We start from the raw sequence: 16,505 nt of genomic DNA on the forward strand, positions 1-16,505 counted from the left end.
GCTGGGCCTGTGAGCCATGGCCGCTCAGCCTGCACATCCGGAGCCTGTGCTCCGCAACAGGAGAGGCCACAACAGTGAGAGGCCTGCATACCACAAAAAAAAAAAAAAAAAAAAAAAAATACATTGACTAAAAAATGTGTGTGTGTGTGTGTGTGTGTGTGTACTGCACAATACATCCATGTGATTGTGCCTCAGGTAGGGTTCTCCAGCAAACAGGCTGTGAGATGAAGTTAAAGGGGCAGGATGTTTTTCAGGGGGAACCATTGGGAACCACACTTTTGAGCCAGAGAGTCAGGAAGCAGAAGTGGGCAAAGGAGTGAGCTCTGGTGCAGGTCTGACAGTCTAGAACAGCCCCACAGAGAGTGTCGGAGCTAGAAAAGTCCATCAGAGATGTGCTTCCTTAGGCCAAAATGGTTGTGCCTTTGTACCCTGGACTCAAGTGATTATGTGTCTGTGGGCCTCCCTGGAAGGACGGGACCTTGTCCTGAAGAGATGCAGTAGCTGAAGGGGCAGACAGAGGGAGATTGTCTTCCAAGAGCACTCCCAGCAGCAGGGCCTTCTTGAATGGGGTCCTGGGCAGCACATCCTAGAGTCTACGCAGGTTCCTAAGCCTCTCTACACAGGGGCCTGAGACGACCCTCACCCTTCAGCCTGAGACATGGATGGTGAAGTAGGAAGCTGAATTAAAACATGGCACCTCCCACCTCTTCTACAAAATTGCCTTTCCCAACTCAAGTGGCTCTGAAGCCAAATCCTTTTCTCTCTGAATCAGAAGAAACTTGGTAACACAATGAGAACAGTGTAAGTCTGCCAATAACATGTTCAGAGAGTTCTGACTACATCTTCCCCACCATTGTTCTGTTCCAAGGTTTTCTCACCTCCTCCTCTGAGTCATCAGCTTTGTCTCCAGAGCCTTGGAGAAATGGAAACAGGTTATAGGCAGCGTTGCAGCATCAGTATGCCAGGCTGGGCCCACTCTTTTCTAAACTGGAGCTTCCCTGGTTGTCCTGGTTACATCAGCTCAATGGCGCCTTGGCTTTGGAAAAGACACAACAACTTCTCACCTCCCTCAGTTTGGGTCCTTGAACATCCAGAGTGTACTGTTTTATTTTCCAGAAATATCTGGCTTGAATTTCGTTTTATAATTATCACCCGAGCTCCACATGAATGGTGCCGTCCTAATGTTTTCTTTCTTTACTGAGTTACAGATTTTGATGCTTGGCAGTGCCAGAGTAACTAGAATGACTGATTCTACCATTGAGTTTTTGTGTGGTCCAAATCTCAGGGCTTTTCTCACTGGGCTGCATGAGAACATGATGCCATGTTGTACCTTTCTTCAAAAACAGATAGTATGCTTTGAGATATGTTTTGTCAAAGGCAGACTTAAAACTTAAAAAAGTGAAACTGTACAAGAAAGTTATACATTCTCCTTCAATGTTCCATTACCAATCTAATGTGGCCAGTATAGGATGAAATGAGCTTCAATTAAAGCATAAGAGATTGTAGACAAACATTTCCAAAAGGTTTCTGGAATATTAGGGGGCAGAAAATACTAACATGGGCTATTGGGATGGGTTCATTGTACTCAACTCTCAACATTTTCAAGATGAGACAAAACTTTGTGGAAGGGGTGTTTTAATCATTCACTTCTCTGAAAATAAAAAGAACCAGTGTTCTTTCAAAGCACTTTCAAGCTCTAAGAATCTGATTTTGTGGAGCAGAAGTGGTGTTGGAGGAAAAATGCATGAGGAAGCAGGTAGTTCTTCCTCATTTTTTTTTTTTCATTGTAGAAGCATTGAGTGACTGCCACTTGGTAGGTAACAAGGAAGCAAAGCATTCACGGGACTTGCCCACTAGTGTTCTGAGGTCTCCTAAAATTTCTTAAACGAATCAGGACACTTTCTCTTATTTAACTACTATGGGGAATATCAGAAATCATGTATTAATGTTTTTACTAAGCTAATTTTTTTTACTAAGATGATTCAAGTATACTTGACATATTAGTTAACTTTGAAAAAATAAACTTGTTGGTAAATCAGACCTTATCATCAGAAATGTATAGGATGCTGAAAAGACAATTTCTTTACTTTTTGTTTCACCATTGACATCCTCCATGCACAATGGTTTTATGTAACAAATATGCTAAAAGGTGATTTTCCAGTTCTTCCTTAATATGAAAAGGATGTGTATCTCCTCCTGTGCTTTGAGACACAGTACATCTTCCAGACAGAAAACTCTGCTGGCCTGTGTCAGGAAAACCATCCTTGTGGGGCACTCGCAAGTGTAAATATAAATGACTATTCCACAGAGAGACTCTAGCAGTTTCTGAAGTGTCAGGGCAGAGAGCAAATGAGACCCACCTTTCCTGGTTTCACTGCTGACCTTGCCTTTGGCACGCTTCACCTGAAAATAGTAATAATAATTCCCAACCAGTGTGGAAGCAGGAGCAGCACTGTGGGTAGTGGGGAAATTGATTCAACTTTATGATTTACCAAGTCAGTGAAATACTTTCCCCAAGGAGTTCTAAGTGGGAGTTACTTCAGTTTATTTTGACACAAATAAAGCAGCTGAGCCAAAAAATAAAAAGAAAAAAGAAAAAAGAAAGAAAAAGGTCCATCAAAGGCCAAAAAGATAAGAAGAAAGTAAAGCAACACAAAAATTAGACTCACAGGCTCACAGCTTTACAAAATGTCCATTCTATAATTGCAACATATTTGGAAAGGTCGGGTGTCAGATTTGGGGACAAAGAGATATTTTCCTTGCTGTTACATCCACATGGGCATGAGGATAAGGATGCTTGTCATGCTTAATATACAGATGGAGATGGGACACCCTCAAGTTGTAAGGGATCAGTTACCAGACTCATCAGTTTCATCCTGTAAATAATAAAGACAATGAATCCACTTAGGCTAGTTGTTTTTCTACCAGGGTCCCATGGCCTGTTGGTAGTTGACCTGGAGTTCTTACCCAGATCTCTTCATTTCATTTTCAGCCATAAGTGCTAGTTCTTGGATGTCTCTTGCCTTTTCCTCGTATTGACTTGAAAAGCTAGTAAGGAAGAGCAAAGCAAGGGATGATACTGCCAAGAGTTTTAAAGCTGAAACTACCCCAAGCTTGCAGTGCACATTTCAGAAGCTCTGTGTTATGAAGTTTCTACTACTCTATTCAAGAAATGCGACCAGTGAAATGGCATGGTTGCGATTGTCCCTAACTATCAGGGAAATAAAAGCTTGAAGTTAAAATATTGATTCTGGGAATCCAGCATGCATTGACTCAGGTATCAGCACTTCAACTTGTCACATTCCAATGACAGGGGCAGTGCTAAGAGATATATCCATTCTATAAAATTCAACCTGTTTCTGGTACTCAGGAAGCAAGCACTCACAAGCACAGCAGCAATGCCAGTGATTACCATACTTGAATGATGCTATGTTTTGATTGAAAGATCCTTCAGAGGTTAAAGGTATCTAGACAGACATATCCAAATTAATATTTAAGTACTGTCACAATCAATCTATCCCAGTAAAAATAGATAATGAACAAGGACCTACTGTATAGCACAGGGAACTATACTCAATAACCTATGTGGGAAAAGAATCTGAGAAAGAATGTGTATATGTATACGTATACGGAATCCCTTTGTTGTACACCTGAAATTAACATGACATTGTAAATCAAATATACTTTAATTAAAAAAAATTAAAAAGCACACCACAATAATATCTTTTTCTGCCTAGCAAATATAAAAATCCAGTGACTCAAATTTTCTGAATGATAGAGAATGCAATTCATCATTTTGGCTGCTCCAGGTAAGTAGAGGCCATTTAAAAAAAAAAAAAAAAACCACTGGGTCATGAAAACTGGAAATATTGGGACTTCAAATTTTTGGGCCACCTGCCACTTTTAAACTGGTTGAACACTAAACAACAAAATTCAAACCAACAGACTAAAATGGCCTCCAACAGCATGTTTTTCTTCTTCAAGTACATTAAGACAAATTCAATAAAGCAGAGTACCATCTGAGATGGAGCCTATTGGGAAGAAACATACCAGAAGCAGGTGCTCTTGCTGCAGCTGACCTTGGCTACAGCTAGAGCAAGGTATCTCTTCAGACCCACAGACATGCTCTTACTCATTGCATTTGTGATCAGTTAACAGAAACATCTAGAGATAAAAACCCACAAGGAAACACAGCAGCCTCTTTTCCCTTTTGACTTGCACAAAGTTTGTCACATATTCACATATTCATATCATTCACATATGATAATTTCATAACTACATGAAATTTGCATGAAGGGATTAAAAAATTCCATCTTTATATACACCTTTCAGCCAGAAAGATTCATCAGTACTGCCTGAAGATAAATTAAACTTTGGCATGGAATATAATTTATGAAAATTGCAAACTACTTGAATTGATTACACCAAAAATGACATTAAATATTGATGACTAGCAAATTTATTCAGAGCAATAAAAGGTGATGTTTAAATGGAATGAAAACATCAATATAAATTAAAAAAAAATATTTTAATACTAAATCATATCACTGATGTAGGTTAATTAAGTGAGTACTTTTTCATCATAAAAACATTTTTAATCACTCATATCTTAGCTTCTGATGGATAGGTAAAACATGATAGATGAAGAAAGAAATATGATTCCTGTTGGAAAGAGAGATTACATATTCTGTTACTTTTCTTTTATCTGGTGTGTTCTTAGTGACAGATTTCCTCAGAGTTAAAAGTTGAACAGACCCAAACTTAAAGGAAGCAAGTAAGAAACACCCATTGATTGCTGATGGCATTTCATTACTAGCAGTAAAGCTATGTAGTGTAAGAGTTGGTAAAATAAATACATAAGGAAAGAAAAGTAAATCTGGGTATACTGGCAGATTTTGGAACCAATTTATGCTACTGTCTGAACTTCAAGTTTTTTGTAAGAGCAGTGCCTTGGTTTTGATAATAATACAGTATCACTAACATTTCCAGCTCTATTTTGTCTTTAAAGCTTTATAAGCCCTGCTCAACCTACTTTCAAAAAATCCTTTCTAAACTGTAGCTATAAGGCGGACCTTTCCTACCTGGACTAATGTGGCTAAATTCTCTCTCCCTCTCTCTTTCTGCCTCTTTGTCTCTCTCGCACAGTGTGCACGCACATACACACACACACACACACACACACACACACACAGAGTGAGCTCTTTGAAAAGAAGTTTCATTGCACAAGTCATCTTTCAATTCCTACCACCTGACAAGGTGTCTGATTTGTTTTAGGTGCTCACTGACTGCTTGTGGAATGAATTAATGATTCAGTGAATGATGTTTGAGACTTCCCAGGCCCTACTGCCAGCAGTGGCAGCCAGTTCAGAGGAACAACTTATCTAAAGGTTGATTCTGAGTCTCACGGTGGAAATGACCAGTGGAGAGATGTCTGCTTAGGGACCAGGGCTTTTTTCTGTGCAAGTTATCAGGCAGCCATCTAAGTGATGTGATTTCAGGGAGTATCAAAGAAGCTCCTAGTTTAAAAATCAGTAGCTCTCTCCACCACCATATTACTGATGCCCTAAATCCCTTGGAGATGCTGTAACGTATTTCATTACATGGTTCTCAATAATTATCAGGAGTCAGGTATCACTAGGAAGGGTGAATGGTCGCCCACTGACTTAAAGTCAACTTCTAATAAGGTTTAAATAGCTGATACATTCTTTTTCTAAGAGTAGGTTTTGATGATAGGGATGAAAAGTAATAGAGGTTCCTGGACATCTGAAGATATAATATGTACAAGGAGAAAAGATATAAATAGAGTTTGAAACCCCCTCAAATTTTGCTAAGCGATGACATCATCTTCCATTGTTGTAGCTAATAAATCTAGTAAGGAAGAATCTGTGAAATTACGTTTATAATTATAAATGCCTTATGAAATATTTTAATCATTTCCCAGGTCTAAAATAAAATAGGAATTTTCCTTGGGCCTGGTTCCACAGTGGTCTTGTAGGGTTTTTAGCACACAGGGCACCTCAAGATGTCACCTACCTACAAAGAGCTGGCTGTTGAGCTGTAACCGGAAATGGCCCTCCTCTGAGGTCTCCCTGGTAATCCTTGGGAGGTTGTCCACCTGGAGTGAGGTCTCCTTGAGGTTCCTCTCAGCCTGGACATAATGCCACTGGTTGTCATTCAGAGGAGAAGAGGACTGGACTATGAGCTCTATGGGGCCATTCCCAACATCAATGGCAAAAGTGATCTCGGAAGGAGCTGAAACCAAAAAGGAAACAGGTAGAAAGTTGAAGGGAGTCGTCAGTGCATTTAGGGCACAAGCATACCCTGAACGAATGACAAAAACGATCATACATCAATAGCTAGGTAGAGCGGCCTTCAGATGAAATCCCTGCAGTATTAAAATTACCATTAATGGTAATAACTATCAACTACTAAATCTCAAGCTCTTTTTTTGTCCCACTTGGTTCTCATTGTGAGAATTCAAGAAACAGGATAGGGACCAGAGTCACTGATGCTGATCTGACAAAATGCACCTGCTCCAAGGTTCTGGGTTTTCTGGATCTGTTCTGACTTCAACTGTGTCCTCATGGACAGCTATAGATACTTGGTTAGCTAAGCAGCTACACTCCTGCGAGGAGAAGACCACACCCTGGAAAGTCCAGTGCTTGGTATTATTCATTATGCATATTATAATAATGTATTTCATATATATATATATATATATATATATATATATAAAACATATTATTATGTGTATTATATATATTATTATTCTATAATGTATTATTTCATCAATACATATGATACAAGAATTCATGCTATTCCTATGACTTTTTTTTAAAAGGAGGCTCAGAAATTTTAAGTGCCTTGTCTCCATCACTGCAAATGGCAGTGTCTGGGAACAAACACAACCCTATCCCCCCATCTCCCCACGCAGGGCTCCTCCCATGACCCTTTGTGCCCTTCTACAGCAATCTGCTTATCATACAAGACAGGAAAGAGCCAGTCAGGGGAAATGCTACCTGTGATGATGATGATGTTGATGATGATGATGACAGGAAGATAATAGTGGTGGTCATGATGGTGATAGTTGTGGTGGTGATGATGATGATGGTAGTGATAGGGATGATGATGGTGATGGTAATGGTGGTGATGCTGATGGTGGTGATAATGGTGATGGTGGTGAAGGTGATGGTGATTGTGGTGATGGTAGTAGTGAGGATGGTGGCGATGGTGATGGTGGTGATAGTGGTGATGGTGGTGGTCATGGTGATGTTGGGGATGGTGACGGTGGTGTTATCACCATTAACAGAGAGAGAGAGAAGTAGCAGCAGCACAGCAATACAATGCACTCTGAGGAGCACTGCCCATAGATTCTCTCATTTTAAGCCTCAAAGCAACTCTATGAGAAAGAGTTTTTATATTACTTTTATGCCCATTTTATGGGTGAGAAAGTGAAAGTTCAGAGAAATGAAATAATTTGCTTGAAGTTGCCTAGAGAGTAAGTAGAATCTGACTCCAAAAGTATAATCGCCATCTTTTTTCTCAATTTTAGTGTATCTTCTTATATTTTCTTTTATTATGTTAGAATTCTAAATCTGAAGGATGTGGAGAGGTAAATTATAAATTAAAGTTGAGGGGAAGACAGTCCCCTCTCAGGAACAGCAGCCTTCATATTCCAGACCTTCCCCTCCATATCAGCACCTTGTGATGGCCCCCCTCCTTTACACCCGAGATAGGACATGTGTATTTCTTTGACAAGGTCATCAACTAGCAGACCTGAAGATTCAGCAATACCAAAGGTCAGTCATCACCCTGGACCACTCCTTCCTCAGGCTTTAAACCCCAACAGAAAGCCAGACTTGGTATAAGAAGCCTCCAATATGCAGAATTTCAAGTAGCAGAGAGTTTGAATTGTTTGGCTTCCTGGTGAATGTGAGCCCTGACTGCAAAGAGAGGCAATAAGATAGAAGCTTTACAAATGGGATTTGAGACATGGACTCTGGCACCCCCCATGACCTGAGGTAAGTTTTCGAGCTTGTCAGCTCTTACTTTTATCCTTTGTAAAAGGGAATAAAAACAATACCTAATTGTCAGGTTGTTTATAAATTCATCCTGACAAAGTTCTTAGAACTGTGCCTAGCATGTAGGATGTACGCAACAATGATAGCTATTGTTATTATCATCACCGTGGCATGGTTCACCAACCCACGTCAGTTGTCTTTGGCTCATAAACCCATGCATTAATGGAAACAGAATTGAAGGGAGCAAATCAGATTCAACAATTGAAAGATTAAATAAGAGTGAAGTTGGTCCTTTGAGCCATTGCTTGTTTCTTATCAGGCCACCAATGCTACCTTGCAGCCCTGCTTATCTTGAGACCAAATAAACAATTACTGAGATATTGAGCATAAATGTATTTCTCTCTAAAAACATAGGTAAAGACTCTTGAAGTTGAAGGGGAGGAATGCTAAAGATTTTGCTAAAAGCCTTCCTGCAAAGCTGGTCTTGTGGATATCCAGTTCCACGCTGACAGCACATCCCTATGGAAGGAAGGCTTGCTCCACTGCTGTGACGACCTGCCACCCCCTGTCACCACTACCTCCTTGTTAGTTTCTGGTCTGCACTTATCTCTGCCCCCGCATTTATCCCTCTGTTGTGTAATGATCTGGTTATGATCTGTCTCCCCAGCTAGTCTGCAACCTATAGATGAATTGGACACCCAGAACCTAGGATTGGGCCTTGTGTACAGGAAGCTCCCATCAAACTAAAATTTCATTCATTAAAATGTTACCCTGCACACACTAAATGTAATTTTGTAATTTTCTTTAATTTTTTTTCTTAGTTTTATACCAAGGTGTTAGGTTCCTTAAAAACCTTCTAAAATTATTATTATTTAACTTTATTCAAGTCACTATTAAAAACCTACTATGTTCAACTCACTCCTCCTAGAACTAGGGGAGAATCAGTGAAATGCAATAATAATAGTTAACATTTATTGAGCACTTACCATGACCCAGGTACTCTGCTAAGCATTCTTCATGAATCAACTCCCTATAATCATATGAGAAAGGTAATATTTTACAGAGGAGGGAACTGACCCACAGATAGCTGAGAAGCCACTCCAACCCAGAGGGGGCAGAGTCAGGATTTAAGTCCAGGTGATGTGTCTCTGGAGCTCACTTTTTTTTTTTTTTTTTTTTTTTGCGGTACACGGGCCTCTCACTGCTGTGGCCTCTCCCGTTGCAAAGCACAGGTTCCGGACGCACAGGCTCAGCAGCCATGGCTCATGGGCCCAGCCGCACCACGGCATGTGGGATCTTCCCGGACCGGGGCACGAACCCGTGTCCCCTGCATCGGCAGGCGGACTCTCAAACACTGCGCCACCAGGGAAGCCCTGGAGCTCACTTTTTAACCCACTTGTCCTATGAGAAAACCACCATCCCCAAAACCTATGCAGTCCCTACCCAGCAGTCAAAGCTAGATATAATATGGGTGCCTGGAAAAAACTGAATGAAAATAAATGTAAGTACATGGTGATACTTCCAACACTGGCTAGTGACTTGGTGGACAGGACACCTGAGGCCAACGTCAACTAGATCTCATTTGCTGGGGGGATGGGCATAGCTCAGTGGTTCTAAATGGGAAAGCTGGAGGCCCAGTGGCAGCATTACCTCTATCATGAATTTACCATCTTCTCCTTCCAACTGTCTGACAAATATCCTCCCTTATCATTTACACCCTATGGTTCAAGACAAAGCAAAGGAGTCACTGGAGTCTTTTTGTGGGTTTTTACCCAGCCAGGGCCTGTGCTAAGCAGAGATGAATGAAACAAAATGAGCTCATGGTGTACTTTTGAGAAGACTGACCAAGAAGGAGCATGTCAAGTGGAGGAACCTGCCACAAGCATGAGAGATTGTACACCAAGTGGTCCTAGGAGATGAGAAGATGCCTTCTAAGTCTCCTGTACAATGTTCTTCCTTCCTCAAACTGTGACACCATCTCTGTGTTCTCAGCTCTACACAGGTCAGGCATGTGAGATGTCTCAGGAACCATAATGGAATAAAGAAGAGATGCAAGGCCTTAATGTAGTCTCCTAACCTCTCTGACTTCCCACGTATTCATCTGTAGAGTGAGAATAAATGAAATATTGTTAAACATTTTTGGAGACATGGACTCTTGGAGGAGCTGATGACAACTGTGGCTCCTATTCCAGAAAAAAAGCACACACAGTTTTACATTAAGTTGTAAAGACCTGCTGAATGTCCTATGCCTCAAAACATGGAGGAAAATCATGCTATTTTCTCACCTTCTTGGCTCTTGAAACAGTTTTGCAAAGCAGAACAGGGAGTTGTTCAAATGAGCAAAGAATTGAATCCTGGATTCTGAATCTTACTGGGTGATGTTGGGTGTGTTATTTACCCTCTCAAGGCTCACCTTCCTCATCTGCATATTGGACTGTGAGTTGAACATGAAAATCATAATGCAATATCTTGATGATTATAGATGAGATTATTTGAAAACAAAATTAAATAATGAATATAAAACATTCAGTACTATGTCTAATTAGAGTACTCAACCATTTAGTATAAATATAATTATTATTAGAATTAATCTTTCCTATTCTTGAGGATCTGAGGATTGTATCTTCAAGTTACCATCACAGTTGGTAATATTATTGATATGATACATTTGAAAGTCAGAACTCAAACTTCTAGAATATATAGATATAGATGAGGATATAGATATAGATATAGAGGTATAGATATAGATTTAGTTGTTCCTCCATCCCTCCTCCCCTCTCTACTAAGAGGACAAACATTAATCACCTGGAGACAACGTTAGACCCTATCAGCCTCGAGATGCCACCAGAAGAATCTACATAACAAACTTGACTAACTAGCCTTTATCTCTACTTCCGAAGCCTAAAACAGCTTTCCTTTATCCTATTATTTCTCCAAAAATTTATTGTTCTCTTTTTAATATGTCATATGAACTGGAGGTCTAAGTCACCTTGTTGAGTCACTCATTTCCTCTGGGTATCTCCCATCCCTACATGAGGTATACATGTTAATAAACTTCTGTTTGTTTTTCCTCTTGTTATTCTGTCTTTTATCACATGGTTCTCATCCAATAACTCAGACTTTTAGAAGTGAAAATGATTTTTTTTTCCCCTACAGGCTTTAAGGTCAGCTAGCTGCCCCTACCACCCAAGGGATAAGGCTGGGCTCTGGCAAAAAGCAGTCTGAAATCTTTACTTCCCTGTCTAGAGGCATTTGTTCCTAGGTAGTCAGAGGAGTTACATATCAGGAGGATTGTGTGGACAGCTGGCAAAGAAGTGCTTTCCCACCAGCTGAAATGTGGCTCCTTCTTGAGGGAAAGATAGCCTTGACGAAAGTAGAGATTCAGAATTCAGAACAGGGAGAGAAATAAATTAGACCACTGCTAACATTTGTTAAACTCCTGCATCCGACCAGAAATAAAGTGCCCCACCAATTCCGGACTTGGTCACGTGTCTTGGTACCAATAAATTCCCATCCTTGTGTCTACCAGTTAAGATTGAATTTTCTCTTAATTGCAGCCAAATGCATCTGATTGACATATGGGCATCAACAATTCCATTTTCATAAATAAGCACTGAAGGGGTGAGGAACTTGCTCACAATTAGAGTTAGAGAAAAATAAATTAGAATCCACATTGGGTTCTAACCAGTAGTCTCTTTCCGCTATGCCATACTGACCTCAACAGCCATTTCCTTCTGATCCCCCATCCACTCCAAAATATCTATTTCAACCTGCACAGCCATTGTGAGCTAATTGTCAAAATAGCTATTTTTTTCTCAGTCTCATTTGAAACAAATCCATTAAGACTTGAGGACATAATGAAACATCTTGCCTTTCATAGAATATGGACTAATCTTAAAGCTACAAAATTCAAATGTCTTAGTTGGAAGTGATCCAGAAAGAAATAAATTGAAAATTTTAGGTAAACTTCTTGTTCCCTGTCCAACAATTCGGATACATCAATTTTGAAAACTTCTGTTCGGATAGTTACAGAGGACTACTCCTTGGGGATGAGGAAGAGATCTACTTGAGAAATCTACTACATTTATGTGAAGGCCATTTTCTTTCTAAGAAGCTGATCTGTAGAGGAATCTTACTATGAACACTTTAGGGTGAAAATTCCATCTGTGTAAAAGACATAGGTTGAGTGCCACTGTTAGTAAGAAATGCAAGATAAGCCCCATTTGTTTGTTTGTTTTTCCTTTTAAATAATAATAATAAAACAAAATATTTTGAAAATTTTGAGGCCTCGTACTTTAAACAAGTTTATATAAAATCTTTCTCTTTCAAAAAATACAAATTCTCTGATCTGGTGAAAAAGTGTGCACTGAACAATGACATCAATGGATTTTAAATTTTTATCAGATTTAATACCCCTTGCACTGAAAACATTTTTGTGCAACCCAAAGGACAAAATATAGTATGAGGAAGTACAAACAAATTGGACACTGAAATATAATTAACATGAAATCATCACTCATTACCTTGTGATAATATGTCATGACATTTGCTGCTGCTTTAATGAATCGAAAGGCCTTAGGGCCTGATTGTTATTAAATTTACATTGAGGTTATTATATCCATATTATGAAATGGCTGGCACTCAACTCCACATATTTAAAGCCTGGCCAAGGTAGCTATGAGGGATCTTATTTCACACTAAAGCCACAAGAGCTTTCTGTCATTAGTAGTCTAAATCATTGGAGTAAAAGGAGATTACAACTATCAGTTAAAGAGATGCCTTTCTTTGTATTGGGCTGTAGCTGCAGAAGAAACACTTAGCTGCTCTGTGCTCTGCAGGAGACCTGTACATGTACTTCAGCCATCTCCTCCAGCCAGTACTTTTGTCTCTTTTTCTGGAGCTCTCAAATTTCCAAGTTTCTGTTGCTAAGACATTATTACTTAGGTTTTCAAGGGTATTTCATGCTGTCACATTATTATTGTAATATGGTCAATTGCCACAATCAAATAATAAAAAACATGCATTTAAAACCAGGTAAATGAGGCACCTAATGAAAAGCATAAGTCTTCATGGTCACAGCTTTAATAAGGGCAAGATGGTGGGAGCAGTCCACCTTGTGTATAAGAAAGAATTGGGTATACTGAATGCAGAGAATCAGAAAACTACCAAAAGCAACTAAAAGTAGATCTGTTTTTTATTATTGCCACACACCAGTAATTCTAAATAATATCAGCAATGAAACATTCCTCCACCGGGGGGGGGGAACTTTTGTAGGTTTAAGTTGTAACAAATGTTGATGTTAGTATTAATTTTTAATAATGTGGGTGTAAGCTTCAAATAGTACATTTTATTTCCTACCACATATTATATTCAAGAGGGAAGCTAATATAGAGAACTCCTGACGTACCATTGGCTCCTGAACATGAAGACTCATATATGTGTTTGTTTTTTAAGAATAAGAGCTCAATTTCTGATTTCCCATTTTTACAGTTACTGTGCTATCATTGTTTAACTTAGATCTACTGTTGAAACAAGGAATATATAGTACCACAGGGGCTGTGAACACAAATTGCGCCCAAAGAGAGCTTAAGCAACTCTAAAACCTTAGGAACTCTGTAAGGTTTTACCAAGTAGAATAGTAACCCATGATGAATTTTCTAATAAAAATATTTTAGTGGTTTTTTTTTTATTTCAGAGTTATTTGAAAGTGGCTAACATTGATCATGAAAAAAAATACATAGAGATAATAGCAATTTCTGGAATTTATTGTAAAATGGGATTTTTATGAATCTCTATCAAACTTAGCCTTATGTTTAAAATCTTTCCTAAAATGTTTATATCTATTGCTTAATGTGAAAAACATTTTAAATTTAAAGTTAATAAAAAGTATCCTTTGATCAGTAAGAGAGAAGATAAACGGACAAATCTGATTATACTCTCTTTGAACATGGACATAAAAAGAAAATCAATTCTGATGAACTCACTCACAAATTTGCATAAGTCAAGTCTAAGGAACAAAACTTTTTTTTTTTTTTTTTTTTTTTTTTTTTTTTTTCTTTTTTGCGGTATGCGGGCCTCTCACTGTTGTGGCCTCCCCCGTTGCGGAGCACAGGCTCCGGACGCGCAGGCCCAGCGGCCATGGCTCACGGGCCCAGCCGCTCCGCGGCATATGGGATCCTCCCAGACCGGGGCACGAACCCGTATCCCCTGCATCGGCAGGCGGACTCTCAACCACTTGCGCCACCAGGGAGGCCCAGGAACAAAACTTTTAATGTCACTACTATTACTTGAAAAGACCAGTATGTAGGTATTTTCCCTTTTATATAAAAAATGAATGAATGAGATTAAAATTCTTTATTGTATTGTGTTTCTTTTTTGTACTGGAATATTTTTATTGGCATGATTACAAATAAAAGTTTATTAACAGAACACTTCCCCATCTGCATTTGTATTACTTTTCCTTTAACTTTATGATTATTTCTTAATATAACTTGTATATAGGAGATGGGATGTTAAAAAAAAATGATCCATGTCCTGACACCTAACTCACTAGATACACCCCTATTCATGGTGAAGTAGTAGAGAAATGATGGAAATTCTGATTGGTCAGTCACATACTCCTGGTGATGGGAAATAAGTCAAGAAATTACTTGCAGAGAAAAAGTACAACAAAAATTTCACTTCAAGTATAAATAGAATGCAGAATACTAATGTTTTCAGCTTTCCATAGAAATTGCAATGAAAAAGTTCCGTGGTGTGGAAGCTTAAAAGAACAGGTAAGGGCTTCCCTGGTGGTGCAGTGGTTGAGAGTCCGCCTGCCGATGCAGGGGACGTGGGTTCGTGCCCCGGTCCAGGAAGATCCCACATGCCGCGGAGTGGCTGGGACCGTGGCCGCTAGGCCTGCATGTCCGGAGCCTGTGCTCCGCGGCGGGAGAGGCCACAGCGGTGAGAGGCCTGCGTACGGCAAAAAAAAAAAAAAAAAAAAAAGAATAGGTAATAAATGCCCATGGATCAGATAAAAGACACTGTAAATAAATTATGGGAATTTTGGAAATGCACTAGTTTGAAGAGAGAATGACTCTTTAAACACTGATAAATAATAATAAAACAAAAAACATAAGAAGGAACTAGAAATTATCATTGTTAATTTGACAGAGGCCCAGGGAGATTCATTTGATAATCTAAATAATCCACTAGTTGTTGGTGGCAAAGATAAGATTAAAACTTCTGTTGACCAGTTATATTAAATTCATAAATGAGAACACTTACAGCTTATTTCAAGTCGGATGAAGTCTTTAATGCCAAGGTTTTCTAGGAAAACTCCAGATAAAGCCGTGGTTTTAAAAAAGAAGGAAATGTCAGCACTGAATTCTGCATGGAAGGTAGGAAAGTGGAGGTAAGAGGCTTCTGTATAAAATGATACCGCATTCCAGAAGTGTCCTGCAAACGAAAAAAAATCCTGAGTATGGTTCATTGTTTTTGAATGGGGTACAGGAAAGCACTGGGGGACGCTGCAGGGAAAAAGGATAAGGGAATAAAACATCTTGTGCTTATGTAAGACAGAGAGAAATCTTCTTTCAATTTAGTACTCACGGTCACCATAGCAACGCAAGGGACCAATTCTCCAAGCAGCTTCTGAGTTTGATCTGTTGGTATCAGTGATAACTATCTGAGTGACAGGCAAGTGGTCTTTGAAGGAAAGAAAGCCAGTATCATTTGTCCTGCAAAACATAAATTTAAGAAAAGAGAGGAGAAAATGTGGATAATCTAGGGATTCTTTAACAAGCCTCCTCTTTTCAAAAGTGATTTTGCTGGTTGCTGCAGGGTTGGGGCAGCAGGGGAATAACAGAGGGCCTTTCATCTCATAGGTATGCATGAAAGTCTGGGATGCCAATTACAAAACCCATGGCCAGCTTCCAAAAACAAGAGCATTTTACATCTTCCTTAAGTCTTTCCAGAAAAGCAGATAGTTTACAGAGCTTGCTGCTGCTTTTTGTAGCTCACAGCACCCCACCTGCCCAATGCAGTGCTGATGGAACATGAAACGTTACCTCTCTCCATAAAGAGATCGGCTATCTCAGTAACTTAACTTGAAATAAGCATCATAAAGCCATTTAAAATCACTCCAAGGACTTGTTTCAGCCACCTGCCAACAGGTTTTAATCAGTTTAGGATGTTTCTTATCACCTTTTAACTCTAGGTGGTTTGTTGCTTTTTACTTTTTTCTATGTTTTAGAGATCTTTATTGTTAATGACTCTGGCTTTGTCTCTGTTAATTATGCAACTAGGAAACTGACTAGTCATCCTTTGACAAGAAAGTTAAAAATGAATGGGGTTAAGCTATTCATGTTTCCCTTTTTTTTTTAACATCTTTATTGGAGTATAATTGCTTTACAATGGTATGTTAGTTTCTGCTTTATAACAAAGTGAATAAGCTATACATATACATATATCCCCATATCTCTGCCCTCTTGCATCTCTCTT

The 16,505-nt window shown here is 39.2% G+C and overlaps 1 protein-coding gene across 2 annotated transcripts in view; it reads right to left on the reverse strand.

Moving 5' to 3' along the window:
* CNTNAP5 (contactin associated protein family member 5) overlaps positions 1-16,505 on the reverse strand; it is a gene marked incomplete at its 5' end in the record, with an annotated part of 904,555 nt that overhangs the window by 130,497 nt on the left and 757,553 nt on the right. For both annotated transcript variants that reach the window (XM_082630066.1, XM_082630065.1), the window contains 3 exons: positions 6,034-6,252; positions 15,291-15,461; positions 15,615-15,742. In XM_082630066.1, the coding sequence (XP_082486192.1) occupies positions 6,034-6,252; positions 15,291-15,461; positions 15,615-15,742 (518 nt within the window). The remainder of the gene's footprint in view (positions 1-6,033; positions 6,253-15,290; positions 15,462-15,614; positions 15,743-16,505) is intronic.

The sequence above is a fragment of the Mesoplodon mirus genome (assembly GCF_964341445.2).
Source record: "Mesoplodon mirus genome assembly, chromosome: 8".
NCBI classification, from domain to species: domain Eukaryota; kingdom Metazoa; phylum Chordata; class Mammalia; order Artiodactyla; family Ziphiidae; genus Mesoplodon; species Mesoplodon mirus.